Source organism: Leuciscus leuciscus, assembly GCF_965113295.1.
Source record: "Leuciscus leuciscus genome assembly, chromosome: 9".
In the NCBI taxonomy this organism is placed as follows: domain Eukaryota; kingdom Metazoa; phylum Chordata; class Actinopteri; order Cypriniformes; family Leuciscidae; genus Leuciscus; species Leuciscus leuciscus.
In genome coordinates, this window is record NC_138733.1 from 1,667,825 (window position 1) to 1,695,324 (window position 27,500).

Consider the following 27,500-nt stretch of genomic DNA (forward strand, 5'->3'; position numbering starts at 1 on the left):
TTTGTGAATAGTGAATAGGTGTTGATATGTAAATGTGGGCGCTCATAAGCGTCAGTGTCTGGCTCAGACGTGTGTTGTTCTGTTCTCTACAATGGTACGATTCACGAGCGATGTGCGATGACCCGAGAGTGAAACACTGGAGAAACGGGAACACTTTCTCTTTTTCTCAGCTCTAATAACCTTATCTGGTCGCCACGGCAACATTATAATGGACAGACGACATCATCATCATCATCATTCTGATGCTGTCCGTCACGCTTACGGGAATATTCTGGGTTCAGTATCAGTTCAGCATCGGCTATAATGTCCATCATCTCGGAAAATAATATCACAAGCAAGAGTTTTAGACTGAAACGGCACAGACTCAAGCTGATCGTTTGTGCTGTTCAAGACACACACACACACACACACACACACACACTGAACGTGTGTAGATATACCCAGATAACTCCATAACACTATATGGCTTACACTGAAAAAATACAAATACAAAATGCTGAGTATCTTAGTCTTGATTTCCAATAAAAGGATGAAAAAAAATCTTAAATCAAGATACATTTTCTTGAGAATATAAATGGCTGAAGACATTAAGTCTTGTTAAAAAATAAAATACAAATCAATAAATGTAAGTGAGTGTTGTGCTTAAACCAACAAACACATATCAGCCAGTGGAGTCAGACCAATAAACTAGACACATCATTCTTCTGACCCACTGGCTGATGTTTTAAGCACAAACTCACTTCATTTTAAAACTAATGTCAAGTCATTTTGCTTCTCAGGTAAATTTGAGAAACACAAAACATGATTTAAGAATGTTTAGATATTTGCAATGACAAACAAGACAAAAATACTAAGAAAGAATATATCTTTTTTTTGCTGTGTAGTGCAAATATCAGATCGTGCAGGAACGGGTTCATTCAATAAATGCATGTGCTAAAAAAAATACGTTTTTCTCAAATTGTTCATCGGTAAAAGGAAGGTTTGCAAAGTCTCCAGAGTAACAAGTCATTGATAGTCAACCTAAATTCTTAAATATAAGAATTACTCCCCATCAAAATTCTAGAATGATTCATTATTTTCAGATATACTGAGGCTATTCAAGTCGTCTGAAGAACATTCTTGTGTATTTTCATATCGCATATGAAACTAAATATTGCAATTCCGATTGCTCATAACTTATCCCGTTTCATCTGAATCTGTCAAAAACATAATAAAATATCCAAACACAAAACACACTCATGTTGTAGAAAAACACTGATAAATCTGTGTATTGTGGATGAAAGAGTTGAAGCGGCTGTCTAGAGTGGGACGCCCTCTCACACACTCTTCAAACACACACACACACACACACACACACACACACACACACACACACACACACACACACACAGTGTGAAGGGGCTCTTTATCAAGTGGAAAGCTGTGGAAATGAGTGTGTGTGGGAGGAACAGAGAGAGATATTTAGTTCATCCATACTTTTACAACTTTTCCTCGATCATGTTTCATCACGCTCCAGCTAAACCTATAGTACGACCCCAAACAGGGGAAGCATGATCAAAAGAATTATTACAGTGTGTATATATAGATATAGATATATTAAGGGCAATAAATAATGGATTATTCCTTCAGCTGAGACTCTTCAGATGCGCACTGATTGCCAAGATGATTTTAATTGAAATATGATTGGAATCACTTCAAAAAAGGAAAATACAGTTCAGCACAAGTCTATCATATACGCTTCATACAATTATCATCAGAACATTATGATTGTGTGTTTGGGACATGACTTTTAATGGTGAGACTTTTGTTTCTGTAATCAGGCTCTCAAAAACTATCTAAAATTTGGATTTAGATTTATCGGAAAATATATCGGTTATCGGCTTTCAAATAAAAAGATTTATCGGTAATTGGTATCGGCCCAAATCTTCATATTGGTACATCCCTAATAATATATATATATACAGTATATATGTATGTCCAGAGAGAGAAGAGTTGGAATCTTGTTGAAATCTAGACAAAGAAGCGCAAATTTAAGAGAGCTTCATTTGTGTCACATATTTTGATCACTATTACTATTAAAAAAAAGCAATCACGAATCATGTTCACCAGTTCTGTCAGTCCCGCTGTACATTTACTGTCATATTCATGTTTTGCAGATCTAAGGCTTCTTCATAATGTCAATAAAACTACTAGAGTCTGAATGTTTTATCTTCAGAGAGAGTAAATATAGTTCGAACCTTTGCATTTCAAGTCAACTGATAATTTTACTTTTGTAACATCACATATTTCTGTATGCAAATATCACTTATCTCATTATAATATCATGCATACAATAAAACAAGCTAATATATCACTCATATAATGCTATGTATGTTGCTTGCTAGGGTATTACAGATAGGTCAACAATATTCATTGTTTTGTCCAACTAGATTATATTTGCCTTAATTTGTTATAAATTAAATATATACATTCATATAAAATAGCAACATTTTATGTAAAAACCACAAAAAAAAAATAAAACAATCAACATTTCTACATTTCCTTCATGGTGATAACATGAAAAACGTGCTCTGGTTTAGCGGACGATTGCTGTCTTCTACTGGAAAACAAACACGTTTAAAATGAAAATAACATGAATGTGAACTATAGTCACTAGATGGCAGCAGAGGATTACTCAATGCTTTTTCATTTCAATTTATGTTTAGACATTATAAAATCATTACAATAACAACAAATACGACTCTGTGAAAGTTTAGCATTTTTTGTACTAAAGTATCTTTTTTGTGTGCAATTGTCACAATATTACCGTCAAATCTGAACATGCTGTTGAGTTGAGTTGTGTGTGTGTGTGTGTGTGTGTGTGTGTGTGTGTGTGTGTGTGTGTGTGTGTGTGTGTGTGTGTGTGTGTGTGTCTGTGAGTGTGTGTGAGTGTGTGTGTGTGTGTGTGTGTGTGTGTGTGTGTGTGTGTGTGTGTGTGTGTGTGTGTGTGTGTGTGTGTGTGTGTGTGTGTGTGAGAGTGAGTGTGTGTGTGTGTGTGTGTGTGTGTGTGTGTGTGTGTGTGTGTGTGTGTGTGTGTGTGTGTGTGTGTGTGTGTGTGTGTGTGTGTGTGTGTTTTCATTTGTTCTCCATCGTAGATGTGTTAAAGTCTCACTCCTTCGTTTCATGTGTGTGTTCTTCATCGTACACAGCTTCCTTACTTGAGTGAAAGTACAGATACTACTGGTCAAATATTACTCCATTACAATTAAATGTTAATAAAAAAATAAAAAAAGATTTTTACTTCAGTAAAAGTACAGAAGTACTCGTTTTTAAAAGTACTTGAGTATCAAAAGTAAAAAGTGAATGTCATTGCGTTGTTACAGTGTCTTATGCCTCTGAAGTAACCTAGTGAATACACTGACCAGTTTGTAGTATCTATGGAAATAAGTTTTAGGTTACAAAACCTGCCCAAAAAAAAAGACAACCATGATCATCTTCATTTTTTTATTTATTTAACACTCCTACCACCCCCACAAAAGAACTACACATCTGTGTGTATCCACTCATGCACATTTGAATCAAGTGGTCTGTAAATACAGACTGATCAGAAATAAGCCCAGCTACACATCCATATCTGTACAACTGCACATCAGCAACACAGCTTTAACAAACCGCACAACAGAAACACTTCAAACCTTCAAACCGTTAGTTGTGACAGATCACTAGTAGAGAAATCGTACTAATCCCTGAACTTCACGACACGTGACCCTAAGAGTGATCACTGATAGGCTGTCTGCAGTGGCATAACTTTGTTTTTAAAAAGTTACACAATGGTAAATCAAAAATCAGATGTATGTACAATAACATTACGATGTCCAGCAATCGATTTAAATAGTACATTGTGACGAATTTGTCGTTTAATGAGGTCTAATATACAGTGGGGAGAACAAGTATTTGATACACTTCTGATTTTGCAGGTTTTCCTACTTACAAAGCATGTAGAGGTCTGTCATTTTGATCATAGGTACAATTCAACTGTGAGAGACGGAATCTAAAACAAAAATCCAGAAAATCACATTGTATGATTTTTAAGTAATTCATTTGCTTTTTATTGCATGACATAAGTATTTGATCACCTACCAACCAGTAAGAATTCCGGCTCTCACAGACCTGTTCATTTTTCTTTAAGAAGCCCTCCTGTTCTCCACTCATTACCTGTATTAACTGCACCTGTTTGAACTCGTTACCTGTATAAAAGACACCTGTCCACACACTCAATCAAACAGACTCCAACCACTCCACAATGGCCAAGACCAGAGAGCTGTGTAAGGACATCAGGGATAAAATTGTAGACCTGCACAAGGCTGGGATGGGCTACAGGACAATAGGCAAGCAGCTTGGTGAGAAGGCAACAACTGTTGGTGCAATTATTAGAAAATGGAAGAAGTTCAAGATAACAGTCAATCTCCCTCGGTCTGGGGCACCATGCAAGATCTCACCTCGTGGGGCATCAATGATCATGAGAAAGGTGAGGGATCAGCCCAGAACTACACGGCAGGACCTGGTCAGTGACCTGAAGAGAGCTGGGACCACAGTCTCAAAGAAAACCATTAGTAACACACTACGCCGTCATGGATTAAAAATCCTGCAGCGCACGTAAGGTCCCTCTGCTCAAGCTAGCGCATGTCCAGGCCAGTCTGAAGTTTGCCAATGACCATCTGGATGATCCAGAGGAGGAATGGGAGAAGGTCATGTGGTCTGATGAGACAAAAATAGAGCTTTTTGGTCTAAACTCCACTCGCAGTTTTGGGAGAAGAAGAAGGATGAGTACAACCCCAAGAACACCATCCCAACCGTGAAGCATGGAGGTGGAAACATCATTCTTTGGGGATGCTTTTCTGAAAAGGGGACAGGACGACTGCACCGTATTGAGGGGAGGATGGATGGGGCCATGTATCGCCAGATCTTGGCCAACAACCTCCTTCCCTCAGTAAGAGCATTGAAGATGGGTCGTGGCTGGGTCTTCCAGCATGACAACGACCCGAAACACACAGCCAGGGCAACTAAGGAGTGGCTCCGTAAGAATCATCTCAAGGCCCTGGAGTGGCCTAGCCAGTCTCCAGACCTGAACCCAATAGAAGATCTTTGGAGGGAGCTGAAAGTCCGTATTGCCCAGCGACAGCCCCGAAACCTGAAGGATCTGGAGAAGGTCTGTATGGAGGAGTGGGCCAGAAGCCCTGCAGTGTGTGCAAACCTGGTCAAGAACTACAGGAAACGTATGATCTCTGTTATTGCAAACAAAGGTTTCTGTACCAAGTATTAAGTTCTGCTTTTCTGATGTATCAAATACTAATGTCATGCAATAAAATGCTAATGAATTACTTAAAAATCATACAATGTGATTTTCTGGATTTTTGTTTTAGATTCCGTCTCTCACAGTTGAAGAGTACCTATGATAAACATTACAGACTTCTACATTCTTTGTAAGTGGGAAAACCTGCAAAATCGGCAGTGTATCAAATACTTGTTCTCCCCACTGTATGTTGTTAGTGGCGAGAATTTTCACGTGAATAAATACATAGATCTGCCAGTGGTCCAGGGGCAGAACTTTTGCCAAGCGTGTCAGAGGTTCTGGTTCTAATCTGCACTCGTGTAGTTTTTTTTTTTTTTTTTTATCAAAACCGATTATGTTTATCAGTGGTTGTATATCAGGCAGGGACACGTTTGTGTGCATTTTTTTTTGTAATTTCACCGGAACGAATAGAGAGTCTCTCCACAATGGATTGAAGCGCACGTCCGAGTGAAGACTGTGCGCGAGCCACAAACAAACACAGTATCCGCGCCACTGATCGCAGCGGCAACCAGCACTTTGATCACTTGATTTCAAAAACAACATATTTCAGCGTTAGATCGCCTCTTATTTAACAAATGAACGAAATGAATGTTCTGCTAGTTAACTGGAGATGTTTTATTTATTTGTATTGGTACATTCGAGCGAGACGTTTCAAAAGTGGTGGGGACAATATCGACCTTAGCAAAAAGTGGTGGTGACATGTCCCACCCGTCCCACCCGCAAATTCCACCTATGGTTGTCTGTCACCCGCAAAAAAACAATCATGTTTTAGGCCGTGTGTCCACTAAAGCGTGTTTAGCTAGCTGAAAACGCTAGGCGCTCTGCTAAACGCCTAGCTGTGAGCGCTCTGCTTAACGCCTAGCTGTGAGCGCTCTGCTAAACGCCTAGCTGTGAGCGCTCTGCTAAACGCCTAGCTGTGAGCGCTCTGCTTAACGCCTAGCTGTGAGCGCTCTGCTAAACGCCTAGCTGTGGGCGCTTGAGAGCATTTTGGCAGCGTTGCGTTTTTTTCCAGTTGAGAGTAGTTATGATACGGAATATACGCGAAAGTGTTACTAGTATCTCATTTCACACATATTTTGTTTCTGTGTTGATTCTATATTAAAATGTCGATACAATGTAACGTATTTTCTCTGGCTCTTGTTTTAAATGATTATGTTCCGTTATTATGCTTGTTGTCGTGATCTGTTGACGTTGTACAAGCAGAAGTCGGTGTGGTATTAGTCCCGCCCCTCCTCCACTGTGATTGGACAGTTGGGTTAAAAGTGACAGTAATAAGCGCTGCATTTTATCCAAAGTTGACCATTCTTCAACTCTCCGTGACTGGTAAAAAAAACACTGGGCGCTCAGCGCCTCGTTACGCTCATGGCGTTTTAAAAACAATTGAAAAAATACGCCAGCCGCGTGAGAAAACGCTTTGGTGGACACACGGCCTAAGAGGCGAAAGAAATCATGCCCTGACTAACATAATTACTTTCTTCTCAAGGACCTTGACAGAAATGTAGAGGAGTAAAAAGTGCGATATTTGTCTTTCAAATGTAGTGAAGTTAAAGTAACAAGTTTCCAGAATAAATAATACTCAAGTAAAGTACAGATACTCAGAAAGTGCACGTAAGTACAGTAGCCTACTCAAGATAATGTACTTTGTTACTGTCCACCTCTGCATGTAAGACAGAGCAACTTGTGTAGTCTCACACATTCATCTCAGTGTGTGATTTCTGTGATTTTTTTTATGTGTGTGTGTGTGGGGGGGGGGGTTAATGTGAACTTAATGAGGTTGATTTTATCCATTAGAGTTATTACAGTTGGTTCACTGATGAATAATTCACAATAAGACCAGGAGCATGACTTAGGAAAGTAAAGAGAGTTAATGTTCAGTTCATGTTGATCTGACATGATACAAACCAAATAAAAGAGAGAAAAGCAAAGGGAGCGAGATGGAGGTATAGTTTCAGAAACGTGAGCATCTTAGACTAAAATAGACTCGGAGAGACAGATGATTCATTCTCTGCTGATACGCCTTTCCTTTGGGATTCTGCTGATAATAAAGTTTAGAACTGAACACACCTGCCACAATACAACACACACACACACACACACACACACACACACTCTCTCTCTCACACACACTCACACACACACACACACACACACACACAGGTTTGTTCGACACTATCAGCTGGTCTCATTTTCTTCCAGTGTTTTCTATCAGGTTAATGATCATTCGCATCTCATAATCCGACTAACTCGACCCTCAGATCATTACATTTACAGATCAACATCTGGACCATTTATGAATATTTCCCACATCAGACATTTGTCATGATGTTTCACTACATTAGGACATTTGACCTGCACAACACCACTCAATAAACTACATTAAAGTATAATTGAATTGCACTCAGCTTTGCCAAAAGATAATATGAACTCAAACATTATCAGAGCTGCTATTCACATCCGTATTACAGGTGAATCTCACAGAATCTCTCAAGAACATGTCCAGCTCATATTTCATATACTCTCATAAACTTATGCTATCAGACTTTTAAAAGAATCACCGAAGAGCTGAAAGAGCAACCAAATGAGACTAGAAACATCATAAATACTATTTCAGACTAAACACTCTGTTCATACTATAGTACCATGGTATTACTGTGGTAAATTGGACACTGAACGTCCTCAGAACTTCTGACAAGAACGTTTTAGTAACGAAATGTGAAAATTAGCCAAACGTTTTCAGAGCAAGTGTTCTCTGAAGTAACTTTGAAAACCATGGTACTTCATGCACGGAGTCCAAAGTGAACAAGTGTGTGAATCTGCTTCTGTCCGGGATGTGATCGTTTCTCACGAGGATCTGATGCTGAAGACGCGCGACAGACGCGACGCGACGCGAGCGCAACGCTACATCTGTGATCAGCTTCTGATACTGGTTCTGGTACTCACAGTTCTGTGTTCTGGTACTGGCTCTGGTACTGATGGTTACGGCACAGCAGCGAGTGTCCGCACGCCTGACCCATCGCGCATCGCGCCGGTGCCGGGAGACACTGGTGATGATGAAGATGAAGAGGAGGAGGAAGAGGATTTCCCGCGAAGAAGATGATGCTGATGCTGATGAGCGGAGAGAGGAAGACAGATGCGTGCGCGTGTGTGTGAGTGTGTGACTCCCTCTCCCTCTCTGACTGAAGTGGGTTGGGCGCGTTCTGTAATAGATCTGCGCGCGCGCGCGTGAGTGAGAGACAGAGAGAGAGAGAGAGAGAGAGAGAGAGAGAGAGAGAGAGAGAGTGTGTGTGTGTGTGTGTGTGTGTGTGTGTGTGTGTGTGTGTGTGTGTGTGTGTGTGTGTGTGTGATCGATCTGAAAGGCGTTTCCTTTCTGCATCCCTTTCATTATATGTACAAACAGCAGCCGCAGCTCTAAAGTTTCTAAACTAATGTATGATCTCCGTCATTTGGAAAAGCCCATTTCCGCGACATGAAGTCATGCTTCGGTAAATCTGAACACATGAAAAGTCAGAATTGTGACATACTAAGTGAGAATGTGACATAGCCTACTAGTCAGGACATAAAATGACATAAAAGTTGAAAATATGACAAAGTCGAAATTATGACATCATATTTTGACAAACGTCATTATGATCTAAAAAGTCATAATTTCGACTTTTAATGTCATAATTATGATTAACAAAGCATTTTCTTATATGGAGGAAATGTAAGTCATAAACTGATAAAAGTCATGACAAAAGTTGAAAATATGAGATAAAGTCGAAATTTATGACATACCTTGTCATAATTATGAAATTATTAGAAATTATGACGTCATATTTATTAGATGAAAAGTTAAAATTATGATTTAAATGTGGTATGGTCTAGAATGTCATAATTATGACAGAAAGACATAATTTCGACTTTAATTTCACAATTAAATTTAGATGTAATTTAATTTAGTCTTAATTATGACTTAGCATTTCGACTTTTAATGTCATATTTATAATTAACAAAAGCATGATTTTTCTCTTGTGTGGAGGAAATGGGCTTCAGTGTTCATCAGAGCAGATCTGAGAGGGACATTACTGTAAGACTGATGATGATGATGATGATGATGTCATCTACACTACACCAGTCAAAAGTTTGGAAGATTTACATTTCTGGATTTTGGTGGACAGTTTTGTCCAAAGTGAATTAAATGTCATTAATGCCGCACATTTGATGAGTGTATGCATGAATCTACTGTATGTTTATGATTATGGTTCATGTTTCGCTGTGGATGACGTCTCTAGGTCACAGAAGGTCATGTTCTGATGGAGTTTTCTATAGGTCGTGGTTATGATTAAAGGGATAGTTCACTTCCTCATCTTCAGAGAAACACATGTCGAGGAGGAGTTTATGGAGAACATATCTGAGGAAAACACACAGTATTTCAAGTCTTCTAGGGTCAGATATGACAGTTTAGCACAAACACACACGATCTTCTTCACCTACAGCTTTGGTTTATGATTTCTGAGCATCTGTCCATATTCATTTTACCTAGAAAGAAACTTTATGTGTTTATCCTTCACCATGATTGAAATGTTGGAAAAACTCAAACATGAATCTGATTCAGAAAGTAAAATCATGAGGCGTTTAATCTCGTCTATACAACACTCAAATATCTTCGTTAATAATCAGTGATGACTGGAAGACACACACACACACACACACACACACACACACACACACACACACACACACACACACACACACACTCACTCTCTCTCTCACACACACACACACACACACACACACACACACACACTCACACGCTCACACTCTCTCTCTCTCTCACACACACACACACACACACTCAGACACGCTCACACACTCAATCTGGGTCGATTCTAAAGGGACGCTGCTGTCTGTCAGTCACACACACACACACACACACACACACACTCACATGACAGTCGTCAAACACAACTGCACAAACACAGATACACACACTCGCGCTCACACAGCTTGTTTGTTCTGCAGCAGAGCATCATGGGAGCTGGAGCCGAGGGAAACGGCCAGAACACATTCACTGACTGTTGTTATTGTTCACTAAAACTAAAACCATTCAAATCATTTTTGGATATTGAAATAAAACTGGAATCAAATATATAGGTAACACTGTACAATAAGCTCTAATCTGATAGCAAAATTAACTAACAATGAGCAAAACATTCTACAGCATTCATTAATCTTTGTTAATGTTAGATAATAAAAATGTTCATGTTAGTTCACAGTGCTTTATTAATGATGTATTAGTAAATGCGGAGATTAACATTAAATAAGATTAATAAATGTTGTTCATTGTTAGTTCATTTGAACTAATATAGATAAACTAAAGTTATCAACTGAAACCTTACTGTGAAGTGCTACTAATAGAAATATAAGATGGAAAAACTTAAACTTAGATATTTCAGTGAATCACCAAGGCAACATTTAACATTTTGTAGTTTAAGTTGAACTAGTAAATTTCCTAAAACTAAAATAATAGAAACATTAGAAAACACATAACAAAAATAGAAAAAACGGAATTTTTTTTTTTAATATATATAACAATAAACAAATATTCAAAATATTATTAAATTCTATAACATTATAAAAATAATTCTAAAATAACACAGAAAAGTGAATATATATAATCACTATATGGACCACAAGTAGTAAAAAGCTAAAGTAGTAAAATGGCTAAAACTGTATATATATATATATATATATATATATATATATATATATATATATATATATATATATATATATATATATATATATATATATAACTAATAAAAATGACATAAGCACATAAAACTAAAACAGAAAAAAAGAAAATTAAAATATAACAATATCAATAAATTCTATAAAGTATATAAATAATACTAAAATAACGCCATTTGTATTATACTTTTACCATCATGAAATCCATAGTGATTATATATATATATCACACTATGAACCAGATTTTTATGATAGTAACATTTTGATTATAGATTCACAAATGAATAATTTCAGTGAAAGCTCTTTTTGAACTGAAGATGAACCTTTATATTTCTAAATTAAAAGGGATAAAGATAATTTCTGATGATATAATTCCTTTTAGGAAAGCAATTTCCCAGGAAGTAAATGAAGCCTGAAGGACAGAGTGATAAAGGTGTGAGTCCTTCATCATGTTCTCAGACAGTAAAGCGCGAGTGTTTATCTTCAGGAAACATCTGATCACATTATACACACGAGACTGTGGCAGAGAAGCCGTGGCCTGAGGACACACACTCATGTACTGATCCTCCTGTGCTGGGAATAACTCCAGAGTTTGAGCTGAAACCAAGGGGTCGGAAAAAGAACTATTCAAAAGCCAAACAATGTTATTTTTCTGACTCCATTGGCAGATATTATTATTGTTTTAAGCACAAACTCACTTCATTTTGATACATTTTTCAGTCTTAATATGTTAATATCTTACAGTTATTTTGCTTCTCCAGTAAATGTATCTGGATTTAAGAATGTTTAGATATTTGTGCAGAAACACTGAGAAAGAATTGTGTAGAGTGTAGAACTGAGATAGCCAATGAAAGAGATCATAACTTACCCCAGACAGCCAATCAGATTGAGTTCCTGCTTTTACCCTGCGCTGCCATTGGTCAGACTGGCGTTTTAATCAGTTCTATAAGGTTGTTCTGTAAAATGCTTAAACTCTGTATTTCTTCCTGAAATTTAGAGACTTTCTCTCATTCAGGCTCATGAATGTGTGAGCTAAGACTCGACACACTGAAGTGTTTTGGAGAGGCATGGGTTAAATCGATGGTGATTGGGTCAAACTGAGCCACCATTGGTTTCCATTCAATTCACCAAAAATCAACACTTTGAAAAACAGCAGAGTCAGAAAAATTATGTTTTTACTGTAGCTTGTCAAGGACCAAAATATAAAATACAAGAAAAAACGTACTTGAAATTACTCTAATAAACTTAGTTGTTTTTTGTATTCCAGTTACTAGTTCGATGCAGCACTGAGAAGAAGCGTGAGAAACGTCTCGGTTACGGATGTAACCCTCGTTCCCTGAGTGGGAACGGAGACGTTACGTCGGATGACGACGATTGGGGTTTCGCTTAGAAGCCTATCACCTTCGAGTATATAAAACGAGCCAATGGCAATGAAATGCCATGGGTCTGCGGAATTTGCATAGCGTAACTCCGCCCGCCGCAGGGGGTATATAAGGAAGTACGCTGGCACAATGCAGATATGTCTTCGCTGAGGAGCCGAGACTAGCCCCAGGCGTTTTTCAGCGGTACAGCGGAAGTGGCAGGAAGACGTAACGTCTCCGTTCCCACTCAGGGAACGAGGGTTACATCCGTAACCGAGACGTTCCCTTTCGTGGTCACTCCGAGTTACGTCGGATGACGACGATTGGGGTTCCAGTCTAATCACGCCACCTCGGCTGTCTTCCAGTGCCCTGCGTAAGTCTGAGCTCCCTGTTGTGAGACTAGCACGAACGAAGGAGTCCTACTTAACACAGGGATACCAAGGTACACTGGGAAGCATATCTCCAGAGAGAAATATGCAATTATGCCCAGCCATTGATGGGGGGGACTTAGAATACACATATGACCCAGAGGGCTGCATATGGAAAATCACTGGGGTGTCCAGCCGCAGGTGGAATTTTAAACCCCAGGGGTGGCAAGGTGGCTTGCCAAGGGAAAGACACACGCTCACAAGGAGACTAACAGTGGAATACACATGTGGGGTCGCCCAGAGGGGGAACCATGCACATGGAGGCACCTAGTCAAGCGCAAAAGCTGCGTTATGGCAGATTGGCATAACTCAGGCGTTGACGTAACCAGTGCTGGAGGAAACTCAGAGCTTATCAGACTCACCTGAGAGAAATATCGCACGTATCCCGTCCGTGGAGAGGAAAGGCGAGCAAGCGAAGACACCTGAGCAGAATCTAGCACCGGCTGGTTGAAGCGAGTACATGAGAAGAAACTGGCTCTACTCGGAGATTATAGAATCTCGCGAATGTGTTGGGTGTCGCCCAGCCTGCAGCTCTACAAATGTCTGTTAGCGAGGCGCCATGCGCTAGAGCCCAAGAGGAAGCCACACTACGTGTGGAGTGGGCTTTCACACCAAGGGGGCACGGACGACCTTGCTGCTGGTAAGCCAAAGCAATGGTATCCACTATCCAGTGGGATAACCTTTGCTTTGAGAGAGCCTTTCCCTTCAGCTTCCCACCATGACAGACAAAGAGCTGGTCTGAGGTCCTGAAACACCGCGTTCTGTCTACGTAAGCACGGAGGGCGCGTACTGGACAGAGCAGTGCCAAGGCTGGGTCTGCCTCCTCCAAGGGCAGCGCTTGCAGGTTCACTACCTGGTCTCGAAAGGGTGTGGTAGGAACCTTGGGCACGTATCCAAGCCGGGGTCTCAGGATCACGTGAGAGTTAGCCGGCCCGAATTCCAGGCACGCTTCGTCAACCGAAAATGCCTGCAGGTCCCCTACCCTCTTGATGGAGGCCAATGCAACCAGGAGCGCTGTCTTCATAGACAGGAACTTAAGCTCCACTGACTGTAAAGGCTCAAATGGAGCACTCTGCAGGGCAGTTAGAACCACTGAGAGGTCCCAAGAGGGTACGAAGGGAGGACGAGGAGGATTTAGTCTCCTCGCTCCCCTCAGGAACCTGACGATCAGGTCGTGCCTTCCCAGAGACTTACCATCAACTGCTTCGTGATGTGCGGCAATGGCGGCAACATACACTTTCAGGGTGGAGGGAGACAGCCTTCGCTCCAACCCTTCTTGCAGGAAGGAAAGCACGACACTGATCGGGCATTTCGTGGGTTCTTGATGTTTAGAAGAACACCAGTTGACGAAGAGGTTCCACTTCAACGCATAGGCATGTCTCGTGGACGATGCTCTAGCGGAAGTGATGGTAGCCACCACCGCAGGTGGTAGGGTACTCAAACCTGCCTCGTCCCGTCCAGGAGCCATACATGGAGGTTCCAAAGATCGGGACGAGGGTGCCATAAGGTGCCCCGTCCCTGAGAAAGGAGGTCCTTCCTCAGAGGAATTGGCCAGGGAGGTGCTGTCGCGAGGAGTACTAGTTCGGAGAACCAGGTCCGGTTGGGCCAATACGGGGCAACCAAAATGACCTGCTCCTCGTCCTCCCTGATCTTGCGCAAGGTCTGCGCAAGAAGGCTCACTGGGGGAAACGCATACTTGCGTAGGCCCCGCGGCCAGCTGTGCGCCAGTGCATCCGTGCCGAGCGTGCCCTCGGTCAGGGAGTAAAACAGGTCGCAATGGGACGAGTCGTGGGAGGCAAACAGGTCTACCTGTGCGTCGCCGAACTGATCCCAAATCAGCTGGGCCGTCTGGGGATGGAGTCGCCATTCTCCAGCGAGAGGCCGAACTCGAGACAGCTCGTCGGCCGCCTGGTTCAGGTGTCCCGGGATATAAATGGCTCGAAGCGACCTCAGATGCTTCTGACTCCATATGAGGAGGTGGCGAGCGAGTTGCGACATACGGCGGGAGCGTAGACCACCCTGGTGGTTGATGTACGCTACTGTTGCGGTATTGTCTGATCGGACTAGTACGTGCTGGCCCCTGAGCAGCGCATGGAAGCGGTGCAGGGCGAGACGTACAGCCAGCAACTCGAGGCAATTGACATGCCAAAGGCGCTGGGGTCCTGTCCAGAAGCCCGCGGCAGCATGACCATTGCACATGGCGCCCCAGCCCGTGTTGGAGGCATCTGTTGACACAACAACATGCCGGGAAACTCGTTCTAAGGGCACTCCGGCCCGTAGAAAATTGAGGTTCGCCCACGGGGTGAAGGTCTGACGGCAGGCTGGAGTCACTGGGACTCGGAGCGTGCCGTGTTGCCATGCCCACCTCGGGACTCGATCGCGAAGCCAAAGCTGAAGCGGTCTCATATGAAGCAATCCCAGCGGCGTTACTGCGGCTGCGGATGCCATATGCCCCAGGAGCCTCTGAAAAAGTTTCAGTGGAACCGCACTCTTGTCCTCGAACTGACGAAGACAAGTCAGCAGTGACTGCGCGCGCTCGCTCGTAAGCTGCGCGCACATGGCGACCGAGTCGATCTCCATACCGAGAAAAGAGATCCTCTGCACGGGGCAGAGTTTGCTCTTCTCCCAGTTGACCCGAAGGCCCAGACGGACTAGGTGCCGGAGCACTAGGTCCCTGTGTTCGCAAACCTGGTCTCGAGAGTGAGCTAGGATAAGCCAGTCGTCGAGATAGTTCAGGATGCGAACCCCGTGTTCCCGAAGGGGAACAAGGGCTGCCTCGACGACCTTCGTAAAGACGCGAGGAGACAGGGCTAGCCCGAAAGGGAGAACCGCGTACTGGTATGCCTGCCCCTCGAAAGCAAACCGTAGAAACGGTCTGTGTCGAGGTAAAAGGGGAGGGCGCGCGTCCCACGGGGGCGTGCTCTGGCAGGGATCTGGCGACAGAGGGGGATGAGAGGAGCGTGGCCCGTGGGCGGCGCGTGCTGTCATCCCGCACCTCTGGGACAGAGGAGGGCGGCAGTGGCGGGACCCGAGGGTGGCGCGCACTGCGGCCCTCGGACTCTGTCGGCTCAGGATTGGGGAATTCAATTCTGTCTTCAACCACATCAGAGTACTGCTCGTCGTTGGACGAGCAGCGGGGAGTGGAGAACAAAAGATTCTCCCCCGGCCCTCCACCGGGGGAAGGAGTGGCCCTGCTACCAGCTCCTGGGACAGAATTGAAGCCAACCCTGAGCAGCCCGTCTCAGGAGCGCCGCTTGGCCTGGCGTTTAGCGGGCGGCGGGGCTGGAGAGGGCTGTGGCGCCTGCCTGCGGCTCCCTCCACAACGCGGCCCGGGTGAAGGTTGCTGCTGGGGCCGTGCGGGAGGGGCGGCCGCGGGAGGGCGCCCTCGGCGGCGAGCAGGCTGAGGATTCTGTGCCGACGGCTGAGCAGCGGAGCGTCGGGGCAGAATGTGCTTGATAGCCTCAGTCTGCTTCTGGGCGGTCGAGAACTGTTGGGCAAAATCCTCGACCGCACCGCCGAAAAGGCCGGCCTGGGATATGGGAGCGTCAAGCAGACGAGTCCGCTCGGGCTCACACATATCAACCAAGTTCAGCTGTGGACATCACAGCTGTGGACATCACCAAACCCAGGGAGCGCGCGGTCACCTTCGTCGCTCGGAGAGCGAGGTCGGTGGCGGCGCGCAGCTCATCAACGAGCCCTGGGTCCGTCCTGCCCTCGTGCATGTCACGAAGCATCTGGGCCTGGTAGACCTGCAGGATGGCCATGGCATGCAAAGAGGCAGCTGCCTGTCCCGCCGCACTGTAAGACTTCGCCACGAGAGTGGACGAGAATCCACAGGCTTTGGACGGGTGCTTAGGATCACCACGTGATGAAGCGCCTGCCGGACACAGCTGCATCGCGACAGAACGTTCAACCGTGGGAATCCCAGTGTACCCACAAGCATCAGCTCTATCGAGGGGAGGAAAGGCGGAGAAAGCCGACGAACGATCGCGGGAAGACATGGGAGCCTTCCAGGACCGCGTGACTTCCTCATGCACTTCCGGGAAGAATGGTATTGGGGTTGGGCGGCGACGAATGTCAGCGGCCGCTCCCAAAAACCAATCATCCAGCCGCGAGCGCACTGGATCGGGCGGCGAGGACCACTCGAGCCCAATGGCCGCGGCTGCCCGGGAAAGCATGGCAGTCAGCTCGGGATCAGACTCGGGCAATGCTGGCACACCCGAGGGCGGCAACACAGCCGAATCCTCACTTCCCGAGGACTCATGCCCACCTTGTGATGCAGTGATCGACATTGCATCCTCCTGTGGAACGCCAAACGAAACGCGCGGGGCCTCCGTAGAGGGACCAGCGGTTTCGGTTTGCACGCTCGCGGGTACCAATGCTGAAGAGGGGTGTGTGGACCGTGGACGTGTCGGCGGTTTGTCCCACACAGATACCCTCAGGTCACCCTGGCCACCAGCCGAAGTACAGCCTCTCGGGGAGACCGTAGATCGGGGTGTGGATGAGGGGACTCTCGCTCTGATGAGCTCATTGAGTCTCGACCGCAGCATGGAGATGGTCATGTTCCCGCAATGAGAACATGAATCATCCACAAACGCTGCTTCAGCGTGATCAACGCCCAAACACGCTAAGCAGAGATTGTGCCCATCAGGAGAAAATACATCGCGACCACAACCAGAAGTGCACGGGCGAGACATCTTTAAAAAGACGTGCCACATGCAAAGCTCTTTTTGTGAGAGGAAAACTCCGCGGATGTTGAAGCGAACAGGGAGAAATCACACTAACTGTCAGATCACTGACAAGATCAGCAGGGAAGTGTGCACTCGCTGAAATCGCCGTCACACCAACACCGGAGAGCTCGCTCGTCTCGAAGGAATGAGAAGAAATAACTCAGAATTTTGGCTTACAAGGAGTGGAGAAGTTCTCGGCTCCGAAGCGAAAACATATCTGCATTGTGCCAGCGTACTTCCTTATATACCCCCTGCGGCGGGCGGAGTTACGCTATGCAAATTCCGCAGACCCATGGCATTTCATTGCCATTGGCTCGTTTTATATACTCGAAGGTGATAGGCTTCTAAGCGAAACCCCAATCGTCGTCATCCGACGTAACTCGGAGTGACCACGAAAGGGAACACTTTTTACATGTTCAATTTCATTTATTTATTTTTTAATTTTTTTTTGGTGATTTTTGACGTATTGCATGGAAATCAATGGGGTGTCACAGAAATCAAAAGTTCCCAGCTACCAAATATGTTCCTATTAAGTTATGAAAACATTACTTCTGAATGTTCTCTGAACGACCAGTATTCTAAATGTTTCAAAAACTTTTTATTTTGTTTGGTAATTCAAACGTTAAGCGAACATTCCATTTCATCATCATTCTTCAAACATTATTATACTCGTGAATGTTCTCTAAATGTTACTTGTGAATGTTCTCTAAACGTTACTTTAGAATGTTCTCTGAATGTTACTTTTGAATGTTCTCTGAACGTTACTTTTGAATGTTCTCTGAACGTTACTTTTGAATGTACTCTAAATGTTACTTTTGAATGTTCTCTAAATGTTACTTTTGAATGTTCTCTGAACGTTACTTTAGAATGTTCTCTGAATGTTACTTTTGAATGTTCTCTGAACGTTACTTTTGAATGTTCTCTGAACGTTACTTTTGAATGTTCTCTGAACGTTACTTTTGAATGTTCTCTGAACGTTACTTTTGAATGTTCTCTGAACGTTACTTTTGAATGTTCTCTGAACGTTACTTTTGAATGTTCTCTGAACGTTACTTTTGGATGTTATCTGAACGTTACTTTTGAATGTTCTCTGAACGTTACTTTTGAATGTTCTCTGAACGTTACTTTTGAATGTTCTCTAAATGTTACTTTTGAATGTTCTCTGAACGTTACTTTTGAATGTTCTCTGAACATTACTTTTGAATGTTCTCTAAATGTTACTTTTGTATGTTCTCTGAACGTTACTTTTGAATGTTCTATGAATGTTACTTTTGAATGTTCTCTGAACATTACTTTTGAATGTTCTCTAAATGTTACTTTTGAATGATCTCTAAATGTTACTTTTGAATGATCTCTAAATGTTACTTTTGAATGTTCTCTAAATGTTACTTTTGAATGATCTCTAAATGTTACTTTTGAATGATCTCTAAATGTTACTTTTGAATGTTCTCTAAATGTTACTTTTGAATGTTCTCTGAACGTTACTTTTGAATGTTCTATGAATGTTACTTTTGAATGTTCTCTGAACATTACTTTTGAATGATCTCTAAATGTTACTTTTGAATGATCTCTAAATGTTACTTTTGAATGTTCTCTAAACGTTACTTTTGAATGTTCTCTAAATGTTACTTTTGAATGTTCTCTGAACGTTACTTTTGAATGTTCTCTAAATGTTACTTTTGAATGTTCTCTAAATGTTACTTTTGAATGTTCTCTAAATGTTACTTTTGTATGTTCTCTGAACGTTACTTTTGAATGTTCTATGAATGTTACTTTTGAATGTTCTCTGAACGTTACTTTTGAATGTTACTTTTGAATGTTCTCTAAATGTTACTTTTGAATGTTCTATGAATGTTACTTTTGAATGTTCTCTAAATGTTACTTTTGAATGATCTCTAAACGTTACTTTTGAATGTTCTCTAAATGTTACTTTTGAATGTTCTCTAAATGTTACTTTTGAATGTTCCCTGAACGTTATTAAAGACCAAATAACTTTAAACAAATGTTCTATTAACGTTACTGGAAGAATGTTTCCTCGGAATCTTGCGAGAACGTTCCCTGTCAGCTGGGTTGTACCCAATTCAAAACAACAGGAGGGTTAAAGTTTAAATCAAGGAACTAAAGAGATTTACCTTGATCACACTCACACAGAGGATAGTTAGTGAAGTGAACTGGAACGTCTGTCTCATATAAAACTCTCTGGCTCAATAAACACACGTGAGCATCACAGCACAACTCAAAGCATTTCCTCCACTGTGTCAGATTATTTCACATCACGGACACCCTCCTGGGCATCAAATGAACATCTCACACACACTCAGATAAACATCTCACACACACACACACACACACACACACACACACACACTCTGAGCGCTTCATCTGAGGCCACCTGCTACCATTATATCATCAAAAACATGCAGACGCTCAAATAGAGAGAAAAGAGGACAGCAGTGTTGAGCATCACAGGTTAGTCTTCATTTGATCAGCTAGAAACGACCAACAATAATATCTAGTGCTGCAAACTACTTGACTTTTTGACACCCTTTTGAATTGAAAAAATCGATTATCATTAAGTGATTCATGTAATTCATAATCGAATGTGACGGGAAAAGAAAAAGTAACGGAGCCATTAGGCATGCAAGACACATGATTAACAACTAAATGAATGCATACAATATTATTTGCAAATAGTTCAAATGTATTAGTGAACAATAAATTCTACTTCTTTTTCTGTTATGGACGTATGTATGCATGCATGTATGGATGGATGATGGATATGTTTATTGATGATGGATGTATTGATGGATGGATGGGTGGATTTATGGATGGATCATGGATGGATGTATTTATAGATGGATGTTCTGTATTGATGGTTGTTCTGTATGTATGTATAATAATAATAATAATACATTTTATTTATAGGCGCCTTTCACAACCCTCAAGGTCACATTACAAGTCTTCCTAAAAGCATCAGTGTAACAACAATAGACAAAGCATACTATAATCTACATTAGACACTGAAGAATGAGATATTGCTCATTTCATGTGCCAGATTAAATAAGCCTGTTTAAATGCACAAGTTTTAAGACGAGATTTAAACGTGAGAAGACTGTCGCTGTAACAAGTCCAGGAGAAGAGAGTTAGCATAACTAAAAGCCCTAGAGGCAATCATGTTCAGGCGAATGCATGGAGAGAATAGAGAGATTGATGAAGAAGAGCTGAGGGTACGGACTGGAATATAAATGTGAAGAAGATCAGAAAGATATGAAAGAGCTTGATTATTAAGAGCTTTGTAGGTAAGGAGAAATCAATTCGATATTTTACCGGAAGCCAGTGCAAGCGTTGAAGAACAGGAGAAATGTGCTTAATGAGAGGAGTTATAGAAATGATTCATACAGCTGCAGTTCATGTAGAAATTCAGAAGGAAGACCAAAGAGAAGAGAATTGCAAATATCTATATGTATCGTAACTAAGGCATTTTAAGACGGTTTATGTTTCATAAATGAAAATATGCAGAACAAATAATAATGAACAACCTGCGTGGATAGTCACAGAGGTACTATCAGATTTAGCCAGACTAGATTTCGTACCTACCAGGAGAATTTCAGTTTCACCACTATTGAGTTTCAGGAAATTTAATGAAAAGCAGTTTTTAATTTCAGCGAAGCAGCTGGACAGAGAAAGTGGAGGAAAAACAGAAGCATGGAAGACAGGTGGAAATAAATACCGTACTTCCTAAAAATGTGTCCAAGGGGGAGTAAATAAATGATGAATAAGAGCGGGCCCAAGACCGAGCCTTGGGGAACACCATGCGATGGCTCAGATCTGAAGTTTTTGAGTTGTACAAACTGAGTGCGACCAGAAAGATACGATCTAAATAAAGGAATGTCAATAAATGTCTAGGAAGATGTTGTGTGAGATTGTATCAAAGATTCTCAGATCGAGCTAACTAAGTAAAGTCAGCTGACCAGAATCCGGTCAGATTTAAAAATCAAGTCCGCCAAAATACCACATGAGATTATAACACTGGTAACTTGCCTTTAATAATGTTCTCAAAATATTGGCACAACATTATTTATACATTGTGGAATGTTTTATTTCTGAAATGTTTTTTTGTTTTTTTAAAAGTTACTTGTTTCAGAACATTCAAAAGTAACGTTCCCATGATGTATTCATTACTTCACTGAGCTTGTTGTTTCTGCATTAAATTACAATTTTTTTCGCTAACTGTGATTTTGTTTGTTTCTGAAATACATAACTTAGACAGTTTCCTCTGATAACCGATCACTGTAAACTGTAATGTGGACTCGTGCACTTTCTGTAAAGCTGCTGTGAAATGATGTGTGTTGTGAAAAGTGTTATAAATGTGAATTGAATTGAATGTTTGCAGAATGATCAAATATAGCATTGGTTCCCATGGTCATTTTTATGTAAGTTACAGTCAGTCTGCAGGAGGATAATTTTATCCTCTCGTGATTAACTGATTAAGTCTTCAGTCATTAGTCTTCATCATGTGATCTTGTATGTAGTTTTGAATTGGCTGAAGCTCATAAACAAATGTTTAGATTCTGTGTCTGGATGCAGGAGTCGTGATGTTTCACGCGGATGATCAGATAAAGTCGACTTATCCGTGGAGTTTTAATGTCGTTTCAGGTCAAATTAAAGCTTTACGTTCTCTAATACTCATGAGTATTAAATCATGAAAACACATCTGAGGATCTGAACATGATGTGCAGTTCTGGCAACTTCAAGAAGCATTTATGAAGCACTTTTATGATGTGTGTGTGTGTGTGTGTGTGTGTGTGTGTGTGTGTGTGTGTGTGTGTGTGTGTGTGTGTGTGTGTGTGTGTGTGTGTGTGTGTGTGTGTGTGTGTGTGTGTGTGTGTGTGTGTGTGTGTTTGCTGAAGGCAGATGGCACGACTCATATTGATTCCGGGAGAAGTGCAGGAATTACTGGGAGCCGATCGGCTCTGAGAGTGTGTGTGTGTGTGTGTGTGTGTGTGTGTGTGTGTGTGTGTGTGTGTGTGTGTGTGTGTGTGTGTGTGTGTGTGTGTGTGTGTGTGTGTGTGTGTGTGTGTGTGTGTGTGTGTGTGTGTGTGTGTGTGTGTGTGAGAGAGAGAGAGGCCGGATCAGATTTCTCTGCCTGTCTTCCAGTCTAATGCACAGCTAATAACAGAGGTCAACACACACCAGTGAGTCTGTGCAGCACATCTAATGGAGAAGCCTTCAGATAAACACACACACACACACACACACACACACACACACACACACACACACACACACACACACACACACACAGTATCACAATCAAAAGTTGTGACCATTAGTTTATGCACTGTAAACTAACATGAACAAACAATTAGATTTGTATTGACTAATGTTAACAAAGATTAATAAATGCTATGAAAATATATTGTTCTTCATGTTATCTAAAGTAGTTAGTCATCAAAATGAATCTCTCGCATACTTTTGGATGAGAACATCCTTTTTGAAGTGCGTTTATGATACTTTCCCCAACCTTTAGGAAACGTTCTCTCAAGGTTCTCCAAAGTTATGAACAAACGTTTGTTCAAAGTCATCTGATCTTTAATAATGTTCTCAGAATTATTCATGGAATGTTTTATTTCTGAAGTGTTTCATTGGACGCTCATCTAATGTTTTTTTTTAAATGTTACTTGTTTCAGAACGTTCAGAGATTATTCAAATGTAACATTCCAGTAATGTTTGATGAATGATGAAATGGAATGTTCCTTTAACATTCACATAACATTTTAAACATTTGAGAAACTGGACGTTTTCTACATTCACAGAACATTCACAAATAATGTTTTCATAACTTAATGGGAACATTAGTGAAATTCTTCAGTTTTTTACCCAGACTGAATCTCATCAGATGAGTGTTTTCTCTCTCTCTCTCTCTCTCTCTCTCTCTCTCTCTCTCTCTCTCTCTCTCTCTCTCTCTCTCTCTCTCTCTCTCTCTCTCTGTGTGTGTGTGTGTTGCTTTATTTTGTTCCAAGCAAAATAAAAATGATCACAAAACAGCAGCATATCTACAGAAGAGTCTGCTGTGTGAGATGAAGATCACAGAGCCTCCTCATCTTCATGGCATGCCTTCAGTCGATACTAAACACGTAATTACTGTTGAAGTTTCTTTTCTCTTAATTCACCATCATTCCTCCTGACAGCTCAAATCACTCCACCTGTCAATCACTGAAGCCTGGTCGCCGTGACGACCGCATCAGCACCGCACACACTCCAGGTGTGTTTGAATGTCATACGACAGCGGTTTAATAATTACATGAACGTGAACAATCACACGCGTGTGTTTCAGGATCATGAGATCAGAAATCACTAAATTAGTGGCCGTTATTTCTGTACATTATTAAAGGAGTCATGAACTGGATTATTTTATTATTTTATAATGTTGCCTGGGGTGCCCTTATAATGTTAGTATGATTTTTACATCAAAAATGGTCATAATTTATAAATAAAAGCCATTTTTCCAAGCCTGATTTCAGCCTCAGATTTGAACGCTCTGTTTTAAGGGGCGTGTCTGCTGTGAGACTGCAGTGCAAACGCCCACTGCTGTGATTGGCTGACATGCTTGCATATGAAATAGCTAATAGTATTACATGAACTCTGTCGAAAACTTTTACTACGTTTTTACTATTACAGCTATCGAGATTAACAAATCGTGAAAAGTATCGTTTAAAGCATTATATTTAAATCTATTCCATCACATGAAAGGTTGCAGCATGATGAGCACTGATGAGCAGAAGACAGACAGTCTGTTGATCGCGTGAATAAAGATCTTATCATTGCAACGCAATTTTTGTAAAATGTTTAGCACAGACACCTAAGCCAGTGGGAAGGGTTGTAGGAACCGCGTCATTAAAAATGAATTTAATCCACTGGTCCCTGATAGCTTGGTCCGTTCTTGGGAGAGAAAAAACATTTCCATGTTGATTCTGGCAGTCAACAACAGAGCAACTCACGTGTGCACCACGTTTCTGCATCTTTCACGGTCGAGTGCGTACTTCGAATCGGAATTCATGGCGGCGCTCGACTGAATATGAGGGGGAGAGGGGCAGGGCGGGCTTCCTGCAGCATAGGTCTGCGGTGTCCATATATGGTATATCCTGCGCCGTCTTGACGTCAAGTCGGCGCAGAAATGAACATCACGTATTTGAGTGCGCGTGCACGTGGGCTGGTTGACGAACCCAGGGGTAAACAAACGCTTCACTTTTAAATATCGGCTTCCCGGCCAGTGTATAATCGTTAGGCAATCATAACATACATTTTTTCTCGTGGAAAAGTGAAAATTACAGGTCATGACTCCTTTAACAGACTTCAGGCCTTCAGGATTCAGTCATTTCTGTATTATAAAACGTGTGTACATTAATATTCCTGAAGCTGAGCCGCGTATAAAAAGGAAACTCTCTCCCGTAAAGCATCAGCACTTTTCTGCTTAATTAATCCTGTAAGTTGTGTGAGTTTGTGGCTGTGAAGCTTCAGCTCTTAAGCAGCTTTACTGAGACACATTTCAGCAGTTTCTGCTTCAGTTCAGTGATGTTCAAATCTCTCTCTCTCTCTCTCTCTCTGAAAACACCACAGTCTCATCTCTCCATTCTCACCGCTGACAAAACACTCGGCTAACCGCTGCGAAAACATGTTCAAAACATTAGTTTTTTTAAATGTTTAAAAACATTTTCTTCTTGGTTATGTGAACGTTAATGGAATATTCCATTGTAATCATTCTTCAAACATGGGAATGTTACTTTAGAATGTTCTCTGAACGTTACTTTAGAATGTTCTCTGAACGTTACTTTTGAATGTTCTCTGAACGTTACTTTAGAATGTTCTCTGAACGTTACTTTAGAATGTTCTCTGAACGTTACTTTAGAATGTTCTCTGAACGTTACTTTTGAATGTTCTCTGAACGTTACTTTAGAATGTTCTCTGAACGTTACTTTAGAATGTTCTCTGAACGTTACTTTAGAATGTTCTCTGAACGTTACTTTTGAATGTTCTCTGAACGTTCCGAAAACAGTAACATTTAAAAAACATCAAACAAACGTCCAACTGAAACATTTCAGAATAAACACTGAATGATATTTAAATAATGTTTCTGTTCTAACGTTTTGAGAACATTATGAAGGACCAGATAACTTTGAACGTCACTGGAGGAGTGTTTCTCTGTTATCTGGATAGAGCTCAATGGTAAGTATTATCTCTCTCACACACACTCAGCCTGTGAAAAACGATCTGTGGAGAGATTATACACACTTTCAGAAGTTGTTTTTCATTGTGCACCAACAGACTCATATGAAAACAACTTACATAAGCAGAAGCGCCGTCTAGTTCAGAAACCAGTGAAAAGATGGCCTGCGGAGACACATCTCTCCCTCTCTCTCTCTCGTTATCCCTCTATCCATCCCTCCATCGAAACGCATTCTCTCCAGAACAGTGTTGATGTGGAATCAGCTGGAGGGAAGTTTATTCTCACATTCATACACACACACACACAGGCAAAAATAATCATGCATTTGAAAGCAATACACATGGAAAAGCACCTGCAGTTACTCAGATGCTTCTGAGTGTGTGTGTGTGTGTGTGTGTGTGTTTTCATCTTTATGCCTGAAGCATCAGCAGAACAATTTTAGTCCTTTGAATCCTTTATATTCTAAATCCAGAATACAACAAGTGAACACTGTGTCTGTGTGTGTGTGTGTGTGTGTGTGTGTGTGTGTGTGTGTGTGTGTGTGTGTGTGTGTGTGTGTGTGTGTGTGTGTGGACTAATTTGATGGACTGACTGAATGAATTGCGTGACAAAACACAGTTAGGGTTAGGGTTAGGTTACAGTTTAATGCCTGTTGTACTACAGACAGCTGCATTTCTTCAATGGAAATGTAAGTCAGATCATTTTGTGCACAACAATCTGATCGGCATTTGTCTTTCTGTGGACAAAACAAACACTATAAAAATGAAATGGTCAATAATTCTTTCCCCCCATTACTTTGAGGCAAGACAAGAACTTAGTGAATAAGGTAAAAATAAGAATCGACCTCACCATACTTCCTAAGTTGACTAAACACGGTACATCAAGATAATTGTTTTGTATTACAAGATTTATGAAATATAATGTTTCAATATGCAAATTAGACATGATCTAATAAAAAAACACACACTAATTTGCATATATTTCCAAGCTGTAAGTTTTGGGGCAGCTGAAATGGAGGACAACTTTTAAAGATATGTATTGAAACTGAAATCTACAGACGCAAATAGATAAACTGCACTAAAGAAACACTTACATGTGTGTGTGTTGTGTGTTTTCTTTCTCATGTTGGTTTCCTCGTATTTTCTTCTTCACCTGCTCAACATTTACAGGAACATCATCCTAATGCTCTAATGAAACACTGACACTCTGACTGGATAAATATATGTGTGTGTTGGACTTCAGAAACAAAACTCTCTCACGATACACACATTACAATACAAGTGTCATGAAATCAAAACATCACAATATCATTGTTAGATCGTGACTGAAACTGAAAGAGTGAATCTCCAGATTCAGTTTCTCACACCAGCAACTCCAGCTAATACTGTTAACTAAAACCATCAAATAAAATAAAAAATAAAAAATCACTATTTGAAAAAGAAAACATTAAGTGGAATATATATATATATTAAAAACTTATTTTATTTGATGTAGTTGCTAAGGCTACATATCAAATTTGCTGCTTTAAACGAACACTAAAATTAAAATAAAATTATATCAAATGGCAAAACGCAAATTTTACTAAAACTATAAAATTCTAATTTTAGTATAATTCAGATTAAAATTAAAATAGAAAGTATAAAAATAAAATCGAACTAATTTAAAATATTAGCAAAAACTATAATAGTATTT

General features: G+C 41.3%; 2 protein-coding genes and 1 long non-coding RNA gene across 3 annotated transcripts in view; all 3 read right to left on the bottom strand.

Moving 5' to 3' along the window:
* Positions 1 to 8,452, bottom strand: part of pde2a (phosphodiesterase 2A) — a 202,117-nt gene extending 193,665 nt beyond the window's left edge. The window contains exon 1 of the mRNA XM_082179948.1: positions 8,273 to 8,452. Within this exon, the coding sequence (XP_082036074.1) occupies positions 8,273 to 8,346 (74 nt within the window). The 5' untranslated portion in view covers positions 8,347 to 8,452. The remainder of the gene's footprint in view (positions 1 to 8,272) is intronic.
* Positions 8,453 to 11,336: 2,884 nt separating this feature from the next.
* LOC309506528 lies at positions 11,337 to 26,338 on the bottom strand. Its single transcript, XR_014208838.1, has 3 exons — positions 25,353 to 26,338; positions 17,987 to 18,815; positions 11,337 to 12,371 (listed from the first exon to the last, which is right to left on the bottom strand). It is a non-coding gene; the product is annotated as an uncharacterized lncRNA (long non-coding RNA).
* LOC309506346 (uncharacterized protein) lies at positions 13,100 to 15,601 on the bottom strand. The gene is made up of 2 exons (XM_082180219.1): positions 14,542 to 15,601; positions 13,100 to 14,496 (listed from the first exon to the last, which is right to left on the bottom strand). The coding sequence occupies exons 1-2, from the start codon at positions 15,429 to 15,431 to the stop codon at positions 14,289 to 14,291; spliced, it is 1,098 nt and encodes a 365-aa protein (XP_082036345.1). The 5' UTR covers positions 15,432 to 15,601; the 3' UTR covers positions 13,100 to 14,288.
* Positions 26,339 to 27,500: the final 1,162 nt, after the last annotated feature.